The 20,109-nt window shown below is 32.7% G+C and overlaps 1 protein-coding gene across 3 annotated transcripts in view; it reads left to right on the forward strand.

Moving 5' to 3' along the window:
- The first annotated feature begins 555 nt into the window (after positions 1-555).
- Positions 556-20,109, forward strand: part of LOC136837547 (uncharacterized) — a 37,202-nt gene continuing 17,648 nt past the window's right edge. For 2 of the 3 annotated variants that reach the window (XM_067102393.1, XM_067102394.1), the window contains exons 1-6: positions 556-703; positions 3,482-3,662; positions 8,875-9,119; positions 10,392-11,013; positions 11,413-11,549; positions 13,842-13,953. In XM_067102393.1, coding sequence (XP_066958494.1) covers positions 3,651-3,662; positions 8,875-9,119; positions 10,392-11,013; positions 11,413-11,549; positions 13,842-13,953 — 1,128 coding nt within the window. In that variant the 5' untranslated portion in view covers positions 556-703; positions 3,482-3,650. The remainder of the gene's footprint in view (positions 704-3,481; positions 3,663-8,874; positions 9,120-10,391; positions 11,014-11,412; positions 11,550-13,841; positions 13,954-20,109) is intronic. The other variant, XM_067102395.1, reaches the window with a different exon arrangement.

The following is a 20,109-nucleotide window of genomic DNA, read 5'->3' on the forward strand; positions in this document are numbered from 1 at the left end:
TAGCTCATTCGATATTGAACAATAATAATGGCCTAATGTTTTTGAACATTAAAAAAATCTTGCATGAACGAATACAAAAATTCACACACAAATATACACACGCACACACACACGCACATATGTATATATGTGCGCTTCTGTATGTATAATATATATATATATATATATATATATATATATATATATATATATATATATATATATATATATATATATATATATATAAACACACACACACATATATATATATATATATATATATATATATATATATATATATATATATATATATATATATATGTGTGTGTGTGTGTGTGTGTGTGTGTGTGTGTATTAATGTATTCACGCATAAAAAGTGTGCGTACTTGAAATACATCTTTCTCTGTTATTCTCAATTATTAATAATCGTGTTTCAGCCTCCAAAAAAATTGTTCGTAAAATGTTATCAGTTATCCTTGATGTAGATAAATAGAATTATCAACAGCACCATTAGTCGATAAGATAATCTGTAAGATAATGAAGCAACACTATCTCGTAAAACCTGGTCACCTGATTCACATGACAACGGGACTTACCAGGCATTCGTTGGTTACAACATATGTTTAGGCTTCAACAATTTGCAAGAGGCAGAAGTGGTAAGATTATTCCGGGGAATGCTGTTGTATCCATTTATACACGCTGAGAGTTACATTTCAAGAGCAAGGTAAGTTTTAATCCAATTACCAGTTAGACATTAGCATAAAACTTACCTTAAGAAAATACACCAGTTACATTTCAGCAGGACTAACATGGAACAATACAATCACACAAACGTACAATTATGTATGTATGTATGTATGTATGTATGTATGTATATATATATATATATATATATATATATATATATATATATATATATATATATATATATATATATATATATATATATATATATATATATATATATATATATATGTGTGTGTGTGTATACCATATATATTACATAAACACACACACATGTATAAATATATATATATATATAGATAGATAGATAGATATATTATATATATATATATATATATATATATATATATATATATATATATATATATATATATATATATATATATATATATATATATATATATATATATATATATAGTAATGAAGCGTACCAAGTACCTGGTTATTACACAACTAAACACAGAATTAAAAAAATTACTTCACTTCAGCCAGATACCTGAACTCTCATAACAATAAAAATTACGACTGAGTACTCTAAAGGTGACAGTGATCCCTTAAAAAGCTCATTAATCACGTGAAAAATCAAACTAAGTTTATCAAAACAAGTGTGATGTATCATCAGTTAAACAAGAAATATACTAGAATAAAAGGGTATCACACCATCAAACAACTCAACTGTTTCCCTGGTCTAAATTCACTTCAGCAAAACTAAAGGAACAAAACACGTTTATCACTTTGCCTTATGTACACAATTAATCCTATTCACTGGTGGTCAATAAATGAAACACTGTATTTCACAAAACATTAAATAAAAAAAATTATTTTTAAATTCAAAATCTATAATTAGAATTCACAATCTGAAAAAATTAACTGTTACTTGAAAACAACACAAAAGTTTGATTAATTCTTGAGTTGAATTATTAAACAAAACTAAATCACAAAACTTTAATTTATCAAGAAATTTAGTTAATCAAGCAAAATTCAAACTATCAAGAATTACTCAAGATATGCAATGTTAAATTATCAAGAAATATTTAAAATGCTAAGTAAATAAATGTTAAATCACCAATACAAAAAATGTGAAAAATCAAGAGATTGCAAACACAATAACACACAAAAATACACAAATGATTTATCAATAATAATTTCACTAAAGAAACGTTTTCCATAAAATACCTTATTATACCATGGTAATAATAAGTAAAATTCACTTTACCTTACACAAGCTTGTGAAAACCTTTGCAAAATCACTTGAAATGCTTTAGATTCACAAAACACACTTTTTGGCAGGTGCCATACAGTTTTCCTAAATTCAGATCTCAAAACCTAAGTTTAATATTAATGACCACACAAATATCTTATGGTAACTTCTCTCTTTTGAAGAGAGAGAGAGAGAGAGAGAGAGAGAGAGAGAGAGAGAGAGAAGAACAACTCTAACGGCCTTTGAAATCAGAATAAGCATACTTTAGGGCTCCAGTGGGAAAGGAAACAACCAGACGAAGTCAGAACAATATGTGATCAGAGCAACACAGTCCTACAAAACATGATGTAACCGATCGAAATATGGGCATTTACCCTCAATAAGGCATATACAATTCAAGCAGAAAATCATATGGGACGCAGTTCTTAACAGAGTCTCAACACGATCTAAACAGACGGCAACTGGCCAGCCACAAAAGGCACGCTTTCAAAACAAAGACGAAGAACCAAAGTTGGTTTCCAGAACAGTGCATGAAACACTGCGAAAACATTTGTATTTTCTCGTATGGGACAAAGCTTTTGCAGACTCGACTGCCATTCCCATTCAAGTTAACTCCTTATCCTCGCAACAACAACCTAACCAAAACACAACACACTAAATCACGAGTACAGAACACTTGTTGCTAGAGGACAAAATGCACATTCACATACTACATTACTATTAAAACGTATTACCAGTTTTAAAATATGCCGTTAAGTTATCTAAATCACTAACTCTTTTGAGATCTGAGATTACACTGCATATGATATTTCAACAATTATTATTATTATATACATAACACATGATAAATAGAAGAGTAAATATACCAAAACTACAGGATGATATACATATTACAAGGCAATATCATGAATATATATATATATATATATATATATATATATATATATATATATATATATATATATATATATATATATATAATGTGTGTGCGTTTTTATTTTTATTATATCTCTGTTTTGGAGTATATATTGGTATTATCAATAAAGATCACAAAACATTTTGGTAAATAAGATTTTTCTAGTGTTATTTATAACTGTTATCAATTTTAATGCAATCAGTTATGCTTCGTACCTTGAGTCCTATACATATCTTAAATGATAATTAATCCTGAATAGCAAACATAAATCTTTGTAAAGCATCTTTACCAAAGGACCAAAAATCATTACTTGTATGATTCTGTTAAAAGGAAAAAGAAAAACTTATTGAGACCATTGATGAAACCATTCGGCTTAGCTTAGCATTACAACTGATTAGCAGGAAAACAATTAGCATGTAATGAAGCCAATCATTTTAATTACTGAAACAATTAGCATTAATTTCAACAACTGGACCAATATCCTTTGTCAAATACAAAAAGTAATTAAAATTCTTCTGCTCTGTGAAAGGAAATACAAACACTAATTTCATTATTTACTGCATGATTCCATCCTGAAGCAACACCATTTCATAGTTTCACGAAGTCTAGTCCATTTTTTCTTCTTTCTGTTTTTTCCACAGAGGCTGATCAATTCGACTAAATTCACGAAGTTAGTATATTATCGGTGTGTTATCTTCAGCAATACTACCAACCACCCACTTATAAAAGAAAAATCTCAAGAGAAACTCACTGACTGTCTAAAGAAATATTAGAGCACTGAACTGGACGACTAATCAAGTAACTAGTAAAATGGATGAAGAGGTATGTAGTTGGACATATTTTTTGTTGGGAGGTGGTTCTCAAAATATCAATACATATATATATATATATATATATATATATATATATATATATATATATATATATATATATATATATATATATATATCAGGTAAGGGTGAAGAAGTGAAGGCTGTTCATTATTAGGTCATACATTTATTGAGAGAGAGTAAAAAAACGTACAATTTAAAAATAAATGGAAATACAATTTTTTTTTCTTTTTAAAGTTAAGTATACCTTAGTTTAACCAGACCACTGAGCTTATTAACAGCTCTCTTAGGGATGGCCCGAAGGATTAGACTTATTTTACGTGGCTAAGAACCAATTGGTTACCTAGCAACGGGACCTACAGCTTATTTTTTTTTTTTTACTTTTTAATGTACATGTATACCATATATTGAGACTTTTCTTTTTAGAGTCTCAATATATTATATACATGTACATTAAAAAGTAAAAAAAAAAACAGGTAAAAGTACCTGTTAGACCAAAAGTTGAAGACTGAATTACCAGAAAAGGAGAGAGAAGCAACGAAGAAACTGGCTCAAGTCAGATACAGTTGTATGGAGGAGGGGTGTGAGTTCAACTTGGGCACTAACGTCACAACTGGTCATATATAAATCTGAATCCTGGCATAAGATGTATGATTTAAATTCTTAGGAGTTTTTTAGTGTATGTTTATTGGAAATAAACTGTTCTAACATACGTACAAGATATTTTGCTAGTTTGTATTTTGGAGCATGAACAGAGGACAATATTGGTCTCATTAATATATACACATATATACAGTATATATATATATATATATATATATATATATATATATATATATATATATATATATATATATATATATATATATATATATATATATATATATATAGAGCTGGCAGTCCCATTTCTTTGGAGGTTGTGTTATCTGTTCTTGGTTCCTGTGATTCACTGCAGCCTGCACTGGCTGTGACTGGTGCTCCTGATGCTTCAGATAATGCACAAATTGTGTGTGACATTTCCACCTCTCCTCAGGCAAAGCCTGCTTAGTCTGGTGCTCCTGAGTTTGATATCCCCATGACAAAGTTGGCATCAAAGATGCCTAGCATTCATTATACTGGGGAGGCTGTGCCATCTGCAGCAGGTTCCTCCTTCAGGGAAATGACACAGTCATCAACCTTGAAATGGAAGGCAGCCATAAGCAATCAGTCCTCTTCTGGAAAAAAACACGAGCAAGGCAATAAAGTTAAGTCACCGAAAAGGGGCTCCACTAAAATTGCCTCAAAATCTAAAAAAAAAAAAAAATCCTTTATATGCTCCAGTAGAACTGTCAGGGTTCAAGAGTGAAATGGTAAGAATTAAGGTTGTTCATATCAGAAGTGCCTACTGGATGTGTAGCTTTGCCGGAGACTTTGATTGGTAATAATACATGTCCAAGCCCACGAGAGTATACAGCCTATCATTCCACTTATAACATAAATATAGCAAGCCATTGGGGGTGTAGTTTTATATATTCGTAATGACATCCCACAAAATCCCATTATAATAGTATCTAGTCGACACCACAAGTAATAGCTGTGCAGATCCATTTGCAAAGAGAATATACAGTATGCTCTCTTTATCTACCAACTAGTGAAGTCTTTGCAATCGATGAATTTAAATCCCTTATCCAACAGCTACCCCATCCCTGTGTTATCCTGGGAGATTTGAATATTAGAAACACACTTTGGGGTGACATCATTGCCTGTCAAAGAAGAAATTGCCTGTGTTCCATCATAACAAGGGAAAATGTGGGACTCCTAAACACGGGGGAGTCTACACACTTGTTCACAACCAAACAGGCATATTATCAGCAATTGTCTTATCTGTATGCACTGCTTTATTGATTTCAATTGGAGAGCGATAAATGATAGATTTATCAGCAACCATTTTCCGCTAATAATGAATGTAGCTTCAAATCCTCCATCTTCAAGGTTACTTAGATGGAACACTGGTAAAGTTGATTTGGCAACATGCCAGGAACACTGCTCAATATATGACTTGGCTGATGACTTTCCCCTCTGTAGATGATGCTCTTAAATTTTTCAATACAATGTATTTTCGGCTGGTTTTTAGTCAATACCTAGGACTTCAGGCATATTTGTCCACCGACCAGTTCTGTAGTGGACCTGTATATGCCAGAAAACTCATAGAACTATGAAATAATCTTTCTCCATGATATTGCAGACAAACATGAGAGTATTACCATATTGAATTTCGAAAAGCAAGAGCTCATTTCTGCAAGGAAATTAAAAAGGTACGAAAGGAATCTTGGACAATTTCATATCTTCAATAGTTCAAAAACACCCTTGACTTTAGTTATGAAGAGAATTAGAAAAATTGCAGACAGATTCACTCCTTGTCAACCTCCAGTTATCATGATCAATGGTAGTGAAGTAGCAGATCCCCGGTTAGTGGCAAATGAGTTTGCTAAACATTTTCTAATGTTGCAAAGAAAAATAACGACAGACCCTATTCAGCTCAAAGAAGGATAATGGAACAGGTAGAAACTGACTTGAACACATCATGGAATGAACAATATAATGTACCTTTTACTATGAGAGAATTTGAATCAGCCTTAAGTAAATGTAGTGAATCAGCTCGTGGACTGGATGATATACAGTGATTGAGCATACCCACGAAAATGCCAGATTTTTCATAATAAGCCTTAATAACAGAATTTTCTGAGAACATATCTTCCCTAAGCTGTGGGAGATATTAATTTACTGCCATTCATGAAGCAGAATTATAATCCTTTTGCAGTGACATCATGTCTGTGTAAAATCATGGGAAAAATGGTGAACACGTGTATGATGTGGTCCTTGGAACTTGGTAAATATAAGTCGCTTGCTCAGTGTGATTTTCGAAGTATGCACGCCACAACTGATGTTTTAGTTCAAATGGGATCTTCAGTATGTGAAGCTTTTTCTAACAAACAGCATCATGTCACTGTTTTCTTTGATCCTGAGAGGCTTGTAATGCAATATGTAGATATGGCATTCTTTATGAACGTAACCTGAGAGGCAATTTGCCTCTTTTTACCAGGGAATTTAAAAAAAAATAGTTTATATCAGGCTCAGGTTAGAGCAACAATATCAGATGTATTCAGCCAAGAAGAAGGAGTGCCACAAGGAAGTGTTCTACTTGTAACCTTTTATTCCTTAGCAATCAATGGGCTTATCCCAAATAATTCCCTCAGATGTAGCTTATACTTTTTTTGTTGACAACATTTTGATATCTTTTGCAGCAACAAGGATGGCAGTGGCTGAACGCCTTCTTCAGCTGTGCATTGATAATATAGTAAAGGGGGCTGAGATGAATGGATTTAGGTTTTCAGCTAGTAAAAGGGCAACCATGCACTTTTGCTGTACAAGAGGATTCCATCCTGATCCAGATCTGTTCAAACTAGGACAGAGAATTCCATGTTTTGGTGAAACAAGGTTTCTTGGGTTGATTTTTGATAGCAAGCTGACTTGGTTTCCACATCTGAAATATAGTAAGACAAAATGCTTGAATGCAATGAATGTGCTGAAAGTTCCGTCTCACACCTCCTGGGGTGCTGACCGAACTCAGGTGTTGAGACTATACAAAGCCTTGGCCTTATCAAAATTAACTTGTGGGTGCGAAGTGTATACCTCGGCAAAGTCTAATAACCTTAAAATGCTCAATTCACTTAATGATGGAGGAGTAAAATTGTCCACAAGAGCATTTAAATCATCTCCCACTGAGAGCATGCTTGTAGATGCTGGTGAGACGCCTCTGGATCTTCATTATCGACATCTGGTGGTTCAGGGCAGGTACAGATTTCAGAGGCTCCCTGTGTCTTTAACCAGCATTTGTGTGAGAAATGAAAGGTGTTGGAAATTTTATGAAAATCACCCCAAGCAACCTCAACCATTTGCTTTTAGAGTAACATGTATAACCAGGCAACTCAACATGCCAAGGATGAAGATTTTACCCGTTAGGTATTCAGTTAGCCAAACCTCCTTCCCTAAAACCTTCCATAGGTAAAATTTTGTGGATATTTTCATTCACCAAAAGCAGATTTGTCCAATAGGGCAATGAAATCAGTATTCTTAGATCATTCCTTTCAACATGATAACTCATGGCAGTTTTCATGGATGGCTCAAAGTCAGATGCTGGTGTGGGCTTTGGAGTAGCCTTCCCTGATGTAGAAATAAGCGGAAGATTATCTTTGGTTGGATTTATTTTTACAGCAAAACTGCAAGCTATTTTAAAGAGCATAAAAGAAATTTTAACTCAGAATGGAAATAGTTTTACTATATATTGTGACTCAAGAAATGTTTTTCAATCTTTGGAATCTTTTAACCCTTTACACCCACTGATTTTAAAGATATTGGAATGGCTGCTTTTAGTGAAAAGAACAGACAAAGAAATAATTTTTTGCTGAATGCCTTCCCACACTGGGATTCTTGGGAATAAGCAAGCTGATCAACTTGCTAAGTCAGCATCCACCTCCCAAGAACCCAGAAGATGTCGGGTCAGAAAATTAAAAACCTTTGGCAGTCCCTTTGGGAAGGAACTGAAATAAACCAAAAGATGTGCAGTATTACGTCGTCGGTATCTCCTTGGGCATATCCCTATATGCCAAGGAGACAAGAAACAATGTTGTGCAGGCTAAGGATTAGACATACAAGTGAAGACTCACTCATGGGCTCTTGATGTCAGGAGAAAATCCTCCACTTTGAGATATCTGTATTGTGCCCTCGACTGAAACATCTGCTGGCCGTGTGCCCAGTCTTGGAAATCTAAAACATAGGTTCATCTCTTGGGGACGCGACAGAGAAGGACATTTTGTCCTCGCTGCAATTCTCGGTAAGGATTGTAATATAGAGCAGTGATGTATCCTTGTTAAGAAGGCGGGCCTCCTCAAAAAAAATTTTGGATTTTGAACTGTATACATAGGAGTATATGTGTATATATATATATATATATATATATATATATATATATATATATATATATATATATATATATATATATTATATATATATATGTGCGTGTGTGTGTTTGTGTTTGTGTGTGACTATATATATATATATATATATATATATATATATATATATATATATATATATATATATATATATATATATATATATATATATCACTCAAAGAATCAATATACCGTTTTTTTTTGTCGCAGGAAACACTCGAGTGCCCGGTCTGTTTAGAGAGTTACGACAACGCCGGTAGAACTCCAAAAATGATGCCATGTCTGCACACAGTTTGTATATCATGCGTTCTTGATTTAATTTCTGGCGATGCACGTAAAACAACTGCCGAACACCAGACGCAGGAGTCCGAAGAACCTGTCATCCCGTCTGGAAAAACACTCGCGTGTCCTTTATGTCGGGAGAGTATCAGCAGCAATAAGCTACAGACCAACAGGTGCGTAGATCCTCGTGGCTGATCGTCATTATGATTACTGATTGAATAAAAGTACATTTTGAAAAGTTTTTAATAAATGCTCTGCCTTACAGATGTGAAATGAATATACCTTATTCTTTTTAAACAAAGCCTTACGTAAAAGTAAAATTAGCTGTGCATGCTCTCTTGGTGTCAATACTTACGAGCCTGAAGCAATCCAGTAAAATTCTTGTAATCTATTGCTGTTTAAGACTCGTCTTTTTGTTATATGTTTCTCTCGAATAACTGGAAAATCAAGAGGCAAGAAATTCCAAAAGTGCTGACGTTATTTAGTTCCGTAAAGGTGTTTGAACGCCATTCACACTTTTCAAGGTTAACAGCTGCCTTGTAATGAAATAGGGTTGATGGAATGTTTACGAGATCCAAGTTCTGTCACCAAATGATTTTGGATACCTTAACTGCTGTTGGGCTGGCTCATATAATGTCTGCAAGACTGCAATAATCACAAAAGCACCATAAAACACGACACTTCTGTGGTTATAATTTTCTGGCATTGGTAAAACCATTACACAATGTACTTATTTAATTGACTCATTTGATAATTAATGTATCTGTTCTTATAAAATAGTGTTTGATGTTTTCTAGTGTCATTTGCTGAAGAAATAAGCATATATTTTTTATGTAGCAAAGTAATGCAAGAACCGAAAGGCAGTCATAAAAAATTTAGAAGAAGCAAACATTACAGGTGTGGTTATGAATCACACAGGAAAAATCAGATTTTTACCCTTCATTAGTGCATTACAAGATTAACAATACATAGTTGCTCTCAAGTCAATAAACTGAAAGTGACATACTTTTATTTGGAGTGTAACCTGAAAATCAGTATACCCAGCAACTTGAAAATTTTTGGAGGTATTTGCCATAAAATCTCTTTTATCATAATGTTGACAGAATCATTTTGTTACATTGTACTGTCAGAACTTACGAATATCTTTACTGAGAAATTCTACAATTTATGTAAGTTTCATCTGTTGTAAGTATTTTGAAAGTTTGTATGCCTTGCTGCACTTAGCATATGAAGCTTATTACCCTCACAGACTATCCATGCACTAGCAACATCAATTTAATCATGTTAAACTTACATACCAACAGATTTATTAGACTCATAACTTGTGGGTAGACACAAAATAGGCCTTATTCTCTGGATCTTAAACTATAGTTTGCTCTACTGCTGGCTCACATAAATATCATCAAAGATTCCAACTGGAAACTAAATTATTTATTGCATTTTAGGTACATTTTGGCTCATCTACGAGATAAACATCGATTGCAGTCTCAGTCTATTTCTGTCAATGCAGAAGAGACCAATCCTGTACAACAGTTTGCTAAAGTGGCAATGCCATCTTCTTCATCCACTTTGCAGTCAAGTGTCCAGCCAACAATAATAATCAGTGGGTCAAAGTCAGCAAAATTTCTAAAAAAGAAGGAAAAACGGCAGTTCAGGAAAGAAAGGAAAATAGCCCCTCAGCTTATTATTGAAAGGAAGGAAATATTTGAAGGCAATATTTCATGTGGAACCCTCTTGCCTTCAACTCAAAACACCCCAACAACCCCAGTAGCTGGCCATCCACTTATCTACCCAAAACTTCCTCCAGCTACTACTCTGCACCAGCAAAGTCCGAGTCAACAGAGAGCTGTAATGAAAGTAATATGGAAGGATACTCCACCCATTTCTGAAGATGATTTCATTAACGTCAATGATTTTCCTTGTTATTTACAACCAGAATCAAGTATTGAGTGCAGTTCCCAACTAACTCCATCTGCCCCAAAAGATATGAGTGAAATGTGGTGCAGAACGTGTGAGGAGCCTGGAAAGTTAGATTGCACTTACCATGATCTGATTCCAATATTAAAGGCAAGTCCATGTTTTGAAAAAAAATTCTAAAAAATGGCGAAGTAGATTTAAGGAATTCACTGCTATAGCTCCTTTTAAAAATTGCTCGAAGACATGAGTTAATTCAGATCGCCGTAGACCGGTAAGCAATAGACTGATAAAGACAAACTGATAAGGAAATGTCATAAATTTTACTCATAAAATGTTTACAGGGCCATACTTTGCAATCCATGCTTAAAGGGACAAAGTAACCATTATCAATATCCACTGTCACATTTCTTGATGAGCCTCCACTTCATTTCTGCTTGGGTGAACCATATGCATCTGCATTGCAATTTGTATGTTTAAGTCACTCAAGACTTCTTTGTATAAATGTATAAAATTTCCCTAAAACTACTTTTTTTCATTCCATTGTAACAGGATGAGGAAGTCAACTGGATTCAGGCACAAGTGGGAGGGGAAGAGACGCAAATACACCTGGAAAGGAATATTGATCTCTCAACATCTATGAGCAAAGTTACACTTAGATCCAATGCTGTATCTAAGGATGTTGCAAGGTAATGATTAGGCTAAAAAAAGCTGGATTTTCGTGAATGTTGTTAAAGGTAAAAGGACAGAGTTTTTTGTTTATTTTGTTGACTTATAAGTTAATATTATTATAATAATCAGAATTTTTTAAGGCCTGCAAATACCTCCTGTGAGTTCTGATTTAATAGCTGTTATGCACGTTACATTAACGTTGAATAAATATTTAATAATATATTTATAGAGGAATCTAAAAGAATGGAGACTATAAAAGATTAGAAACAAGCCATGAAGGTAATACTAGGTATATTCCCTAAAAGAGGAAATAATTTAGGAATCAAATGGAACAGGAGAGACTTGCACAGCTTGAAATGTTGCATACCAGAGGCCCTGGCGGATACTATTGCCTAGTACGTGACAATATATCAAGGGCAAGCAAGCAGGAAACTGGCAAGAAATCTTGGTATAAAAGGTAAGACACTCACAAGCACTGACATTACTACGTGAAGAACACACAGAGCAATGGTTTTGAACTGTACGACATTTCACATAAAGGAAATAAGAGCAGGTGTATCTAATTGAAAAAGTGAATGAAAACTGATGCCACAGTAATAGTTGTGAATTTTATTGGTATGAAACCACAAGTTAATTTTTCATGATAAACAAGGTCTTATTACTACTTACCCTGTTCATGCCAGAAAATCTTCTACTTTGAAAGTACAATCATTCACGTTAGACTTTGAGGAGCAATAATTATCAACAGAATGAGAACCCTGATATGGCTGGTGAACGCCCCTATCTGGTCAGTAATCTAAAAGTTGGTGAGAATGTTTTAACATAAGAGAGAAATGCCTTTTTTTTTAAATTATAACCTTAGTAATAAGAGGCAATTCATTAGGAATTTGCCATTGGTTCATAGGTCACATCATTATGTAGAAATGAAGTTGATAATAAATCTCTCGTACAGATAAAATTTTGAATTTGAAAAGAGGCACAGAAGGCATGTTATCAGCTGCTGGGAAACAAATATACATGTCAGAAAAAAAATGCAGAAATGCTTCAAGTAAAGGCGTTACATTTGAAAAAGAAACAATATGTGGAATAGACTAATATCAAAGAATCAATGACTGATCAAATTTCACTGAAGATGGGTATGAACAGAGGCTAGACGATGTTCGCAAATGAAAGGTTTCATCAAAAACTCTGACCATTAGGAAACTGAGTATCAACTATTGCCAGGTATAAATGACTATATGAAAGTATTGAGTAGAAGAGATTATCATGGCGAATTTTACGATAAAAAAAAAAAAAATTCTGGAGTAGTACGACAGGAGGATCAACAGAAATCACCTTGAACTGGATAATGTCATAATGTTTAAACTTGTGCCCATAGGTTTTTAGTGAATTTTAAACGTTTCTCCTTGAGTCTCCGAGGTTTATGATGTGATGAAATGATAAATTAACGATAAAGTGAACTGTATTCATGATGCTGAAAAGATAAAAATCATATTGATGAGAAATCATTGAGGTTAGCGGCTCATGATCCGAATGTAATGCATATAATATCACTTTTTTTTTAATTATGGGATAAAATTGCTTTTATCCTAATGATCTTGTATTAACATGGACTTTGGAAACTTTTCTTTGCGAATTTATTTCAGTGGGATATTGGTTTGGTTATGATTAACTTCTCTAATTAATAACAGAGAGTATTAAATTTTTTTATTGTATATATATATATATATATATATATATATATATATATATATATATATATATATAATATATATATATATATATATATATATATATATATATATATATATATATATATATATATATATATATATATATATATATATATATATATATATATATGATCAGTTCTGCTATTTTCAATTAAGTTACGCATAATTGTAATTAAAAGAGTACTTCTGATGAAATGTAAATCTGGATGGAGTGTGGATTTCAACAATGCAATGTGCAATTTCCTTGTACAAACCTTTATTTCCACATGGAAAACCGTTGTACACACACACACACACACACACACACACACACACACACATATATATATATATATATATATATATATATATATATATATATATATATATATATATATATATATATATATATATATATACACATACATTTTAGAACTCTCATCTACTATAAGCTTATGGACACTGACACTTACGACGTAAGCAGAGATCCCAGGACATACGTCACTAAATAAAAGATCCCGTAATATGAAAGTCAGCAGTGGCGATATCAAAGCGAAATTACAGCGCGTCACTCTATCCAGTGCTCCTCCATTGCAGGACAAGTGAGCAGGAGCGGAAAACTCCTCCCCAAGCGCCGAACATGAGCCGATGGAGCTACGCCGAAATACGAGACACTGTCAACACTTCATGTCAGCCGGAGGTAGTGATGGTATGACGCAATTGTTTTCCAACTTGTTTTCTTCGCCGTGTTAGTGATTTTCAGCTTCTGCCTCGTACCGTGAGGTGATGTCCTTTAGTCCGGCAGCCTTTAGTCTAACCATTAGAACAAAGTAACTTGTTCACAGAAGTCTGTTGTGTGATCTAATATTAAGAGGTGGTTTGGTACGGATTTATGAGGGTTTTAATTAATCTCTATTAATAGACATTCTAAGCAATTTTGCCGTTTTTGTTCAGTTACAGCTGCTTAATCTCAACGCGCTCTAAATTCTGAAGGCATGTGCATATTGTTTAACGACATTAAGTATCAGTTCTGTGGCCCTTTTTGCTCTCCGACAAGGAGAGAATAATTGACTACCGATTAAGCAAGGACTTTAAAAAAAAATTACAGCATGCAAAAACAAAAAGACATTAACGTTATAGGACCCTAGAAATAACTTGCAACATGCTTGCATGACATAATAAAATATGATTACACAGTGAATAAGTGAAATATAGAATTATTCATGACTACGAAAGTGAAACTTTCGCTGTAATATTGGTGATGCAGTCAGTGAACTTATACCTCTGTAAGTCTGGCCAGTATCTTAATAAATAACTGGCAATGAATGACTAAGTCGCCTGCAATTTTACTTCAAAAATGTAGTTTATAAAAATGTATATGTTATACACAGACACATATATATTTATATATAATATATATATACTGTATATGCATATATATATATATATATATATATATATATATATATATAATATATATATATATATATATATATATATATATATATATATATATATATATATATATATATATATATATATATATATATATATATATATATATATATATATATATATATATATATATATATATATATATATATATATATATATATATATATATATATATATATATATATATATATATATATATATAGTATAGATATGTGTGTATATATATATAATAATATATATACAGTATATATATACATATATATATATATATATATATATATATGTGTATATGTGTGTGTGTGTGTGTGTGTGTGTGTGTGTGTGTGGGATTGTGTGTGCGCGCGCAAGCGTTTGCGTTTTTATTCGTTTGTGCACTTGTAATTTAGGTCGTATGTTTTCGGTATAACAGAAATAAACAATAATAGAATATAAATTGGTTACAGTGCATCGCTCGCTTACTTTGGTACCAAATTAACAAAAATGTAGGGAAAATGAGTGAGGGTGACCAGTGCATCATCATTTTGCAATTCCAAAAAGAATTCTTGCGAAATCCCCTCCAGTAAACATTTGCTATAAGGGAAAATTGTTGGGAATGATTAAGTTCACGCAAAGCGTTATTGGAAATTCCTCTTTAATAACTACACCACTTTGATATTCAAAGAATTTGGTTTCCCCTGTGAGTTTATTCATCAATAACATGAGGTATATATTTGTTTCGTTTTAATCTCAGTTACGCGGATTCACACCTGAGAACACGGTGGTATTTATTTGGCTCTAAAATTTAATTGCTGTAATGCTCTTACGCATAAAGTTTTATAAATTTTTCCACATATATACAAACTGTAACTACACACAAACACACACATTTTTACATTATATATATATATATATATATATATATATATATATATATATATATATATATATATATATATATATATATATATATATAAGTGACTGTGTATTTATAGTTTAAATATGTATGTTTGTGGAAATATGTATAAGTTTTTATGCGTGAGAGCATTACAGCAATTAAATGTCACAGCCAAATAAGCATCACTGTGTACTTGTGTGTAAGTCAGTGTAACTGAAATTACAAAAAATATCTCGCGTTTTATGAATAAACTCAAAGTGGTGTACTTATTCAACAGGAGTTTCCAATAACTCTTATGTAATTTTTAGTATATATATATATATATATATATATATATATATATATATATATATATATATATATATATATGTGTGTGTGTGTGTGTGTGTGTGTGTGTGTTTGTGTGTGCGTGTGTATGTGTGTGTGTGTCTTAAAATGAAATTTCTGTACAAGTGGAACGGCGTTGCTTGTGTAGAATGTTTAACCAGTATTCTGCAATTCAAGTAGAAAATTTCAACACTCTCCTCATCTTTTAAATGACAAATCTGTAATGCGTACAGAGGACATATATAGAAATGTACATATATCACACATACATATATACATATATATATATATATACATATATATATATATATATATATATATATATATATATATATATATATATATATATATATATATATATATATATATATATATATATATATGACGATCTCTGTTATGGATTCCTCTCTCTCAATATTTGAAATGTATTGCTTGGCGGTTTTATAATTATATATTCTATGATAGCAGATGCCACAAATTGTCATCGTTTGTCTTAATTTGTGGAACACCTGCAAATTTCTAAATACATTCAAACCTGTCAGTACTGCTTCCTTCCAGAAAGAGTATCTGACATTTAGAATTGTTACTTGCCACCCGTTGCTACGCAACGGAATGCTATAAAAAATGGCTGACAGTAAACAAAAACAAGTAAAAAATGGGTTTTCTGTATAGAGTATAATCAAGGCCACCAAAAATGTATCTATCTTTCGGTAGTCTCGGTATAATGCTGTATGAGCCGCGGCTCATGAAACTTTAACCACAGTCCGGTGGTGGCCTGTCATATGTCGTTGCCAGACCAACGATTATGGATAATTTTAACCTTAAATAAAATAAACACTACTGAGGCTAGAGGGTTGCGTTTTGGTATGTTTGATGATTGGAAGGTGGATGATCGACGTACCATTTTGCAGCCCTCTAGCTTCAGTAGTTTTTAAGACCTGAATGCGGACATGAAATGTGCGGACGGACGGACAAAGCCGTCACAACAGTTTTCTTTTACAGAAAACTAAAATCTGAGAGAAATGGAACGAAGATGAATACTAACTGAGGTACACTTTTTAGTTCGGTTACCGCAACCGCAAGGCGTTGTTATACTCAATTAACAACGTTTACTTAGCAAATAATAACATTAGCTCACAAATGAATTATAACTAGGGACACACGTGATTAACCAAATGAGATATCTATAATTTTTTGACAGTGCTGTAAAAATGAAATTCCTTTGTTCCGTCGCACATGGATGGGTCCAGACGACGGATGAAAAGGCGAGATGAGATTGTCCTATGTCACACACGATAAAGGCATCCCTCTGGAAGAACTAACTGCAGGCTTAGCTTGAATTAAGGCAATAACTCTATACCTTCGAGATATCTTAACTTGCCACAATATCGCGCCCAAATGCTTAAAGATTGATGTAGCCAATCGGGCGGCACATGGACGACACGGCCAGTCAAAAAACACGTTATTAACACTGTTCCTAATCTGTATTTTAACTAAGCATGCAAACGATGGGTTGCAGTGGCTTGGAAAGAGGGTCGACTAGGGAGACGAAAGGGAGGTTTACTGAGAAGAATGGAGAGAGAGAGAGAAGTTCGCGTGGTGAATCACGGAATTTACTTGGAGGAGTTTGTTAAAAGTCGAGAAATACTTCAGTGGGAGGAAAAACAGGCATCCAAAGTCGCTATCCACTCAGGTTATCCTGAACTGAGACACATCACACGTGGAGCAAGGGTTGCCAGTCCTGTTAAATTTGCGAGCGCGAAAAATAGACGACTGTTCTTTACTCAGGCCAAAACACAAGTGAGAACGAACCCGACCGCCCCAGGCTGATGGCGAGGCCAGAGCACCTCAGGGCCCAATATGGCCGCTGCTTCAGGTAGTGACTTCCAATCTTTGTAGTGGCTCTCTCTCGGCAACCTCTAATGACACGAGACATTGGCGGCAGAGGGGGAACGATACAAAAAGGACAAAATGAGAGAGTATGCTATGTGGGCAGTCACATTCATTTCGTTTGTATGGGGCGGCCATTTAATGAGCGAGGGTGAAGCCCTGCATGTAAAAGAATGATGGGGTCAGTGCTTGCCCTAATTCGATTATCGTTTTTCTATTTTTTTTCTGCCTATCTTCAGTTCTCAGATCCACCAACAGATAATCAATCATTTGCCAAAAAATTAAAAGTAAGATTAAGGTTTATTGCTAATCTATAAAAGTAGTTTGAATAGACTGTGCAAAATTTCTAGATCATCACCAGAAGGACCTGGAGAATTCATCGTTTAATGTAGGCAACAATTTCAGCTGGAAAATTTAAAGATATACAGATACGTTCGAAACAAGTAAAGGGAACGTAGGAAAGAGAGAAAAAAGAAGCACTACTGATAACGAAACTGAGGCTCCATAGAATTATTTCTGCTCTTAACGCAAATGCTTAGAATTCAGAAAGTAACTACCATAGAACGATGACATGTTTATTATGACCGCAATACACATTCACCTGGTAGCATTTATACTTAACTGTGAATAATGTTCAATAATACCTTTTGTAGAAAGATCAGTTTTAAAATTTGGTAGATGAGGTCTTTACGGATGAAAAAATTACTTTGCTAAGTAAGCTTTACATTGCCTTTATTGAAAATTAAGATATAGGAAAAGTACAGAGTAAAGAAAATTCTGACAAAATCAGGAATAAAAGAAAATTGCGGTAGAAACAGTGATGGTCTTTCTTGGAATATTTCTTGATGATTCTTTGTGGGTGAGGGGTAACAATAGGTATTTCAAGGGGAGTGCTGACTCCATAAGGCCCCATAATAAAGTAAGTGCTTATAGCTTCCTTATGAATGAAGGGATTTGCTTCAAATTTTTACCACTTAATCTTCAACTAATAATGAAAATTTCCTACAAGGGAAATTTAGAAATTCGACTTCTAAGTTAATTTTTTTTTGCATTTGGCAAAAATATTTCAAAACTTTTCAATAATAATATGCAAAAAGAACTTTTTCACTCTAAAATAAATTTCCCAAGTACAAAATTAAGATATCTAGTTGTACTACACTCTGTAAAAGTTTGATTGAATTTGATTCAGTCTTCTTGAAGTTATAAGCTTTTATTTTTGAAAAAAAACTAAGTTTTGAGAAACTGGCAAAAGAAAAAAATTTATGGTTATTTTGTAATAACTATGAAACTATGACGGTCGGAAGGCTGATTTTAGCACAACAACTATTTTGTCATATAAGAAATATGCCCTGAAATTTTCAATATAATCAAATGAATAGAAATGTGCTCTCTCTTGATTTGTATATTACCTAAAATTTGCATGCACACACACACACACACACACACACACACACACACACATATATATATATATATATATATATATATATATATATATATATATATATATATATATATATATATATATATATATATATATATATATATATATATATAATATATATATATATATATATATATATATATATATATATATATATATATATATATATATTTATATATATGTATGTATGTATATATATATATATATATATATATATATATATATATATATATATATATATATGATAATATATATATATATATATATATAAATACACTATTTGAACTTTGCAACCATATACTTTGAGATGAAACACTTAAAAACACTTCTGTACCACTGTTCACTGGTAAAATATGGACACATGATGAGTTACAAGAGTATATGTACACTTGGCAAGAAAAGTGAAGATACAGTTTTCATTAGATTTCGTTCATTGAATTTTAATTTTTTTCTTACAGAAAACACATAATCTCGGTAAATTTACTCTAGAATATGAAAATACAATGCAAATTATATCATATATGTTAAATCTGCAAAACAAAATCGCTCAGATACTTAAAAACACCATGCATGTCCGAAGTAATCAGAATTTCTCAGATGACTTCGTTCATAGAGATCTAAAAGATAGTGTATGGATATCTCGGTGAAGAACTGTTTATCAGAACAGCAATATTTACTCGTTTTCCGTTATGAACTGGCTTATTATTGCATCATCATACAAGGTAATGATAATTTCTTTAATTTTTACACATTCATATTTGTATTTCACGGTGTATAAAGGTCAGCTGGAATTAATGGCAGCAAATGTTGTGACAGCTAGGGTAGGTTGACCAAATCTATTTAAATCCGCAATAGCGTTTTCTATGATGTGCGGA

Source organism: Macrobrachium rosenbergii, chromosome 59 (genome assembly GCF_040412425.1).
Source record: "Macrobrachium rosenbergii isolate ZJJX-2024 chromosome 59, ASM4041242v1, whole genome shotgun sequence".
NCBI classification, from domain to species: domain Eukaryota; kingdom Metazoa; phylum Arthropoda; class Malacostraca; order Decapoda; family Palaemonidae; genus Macrobrachium; species Macrobrachium rosenbergii.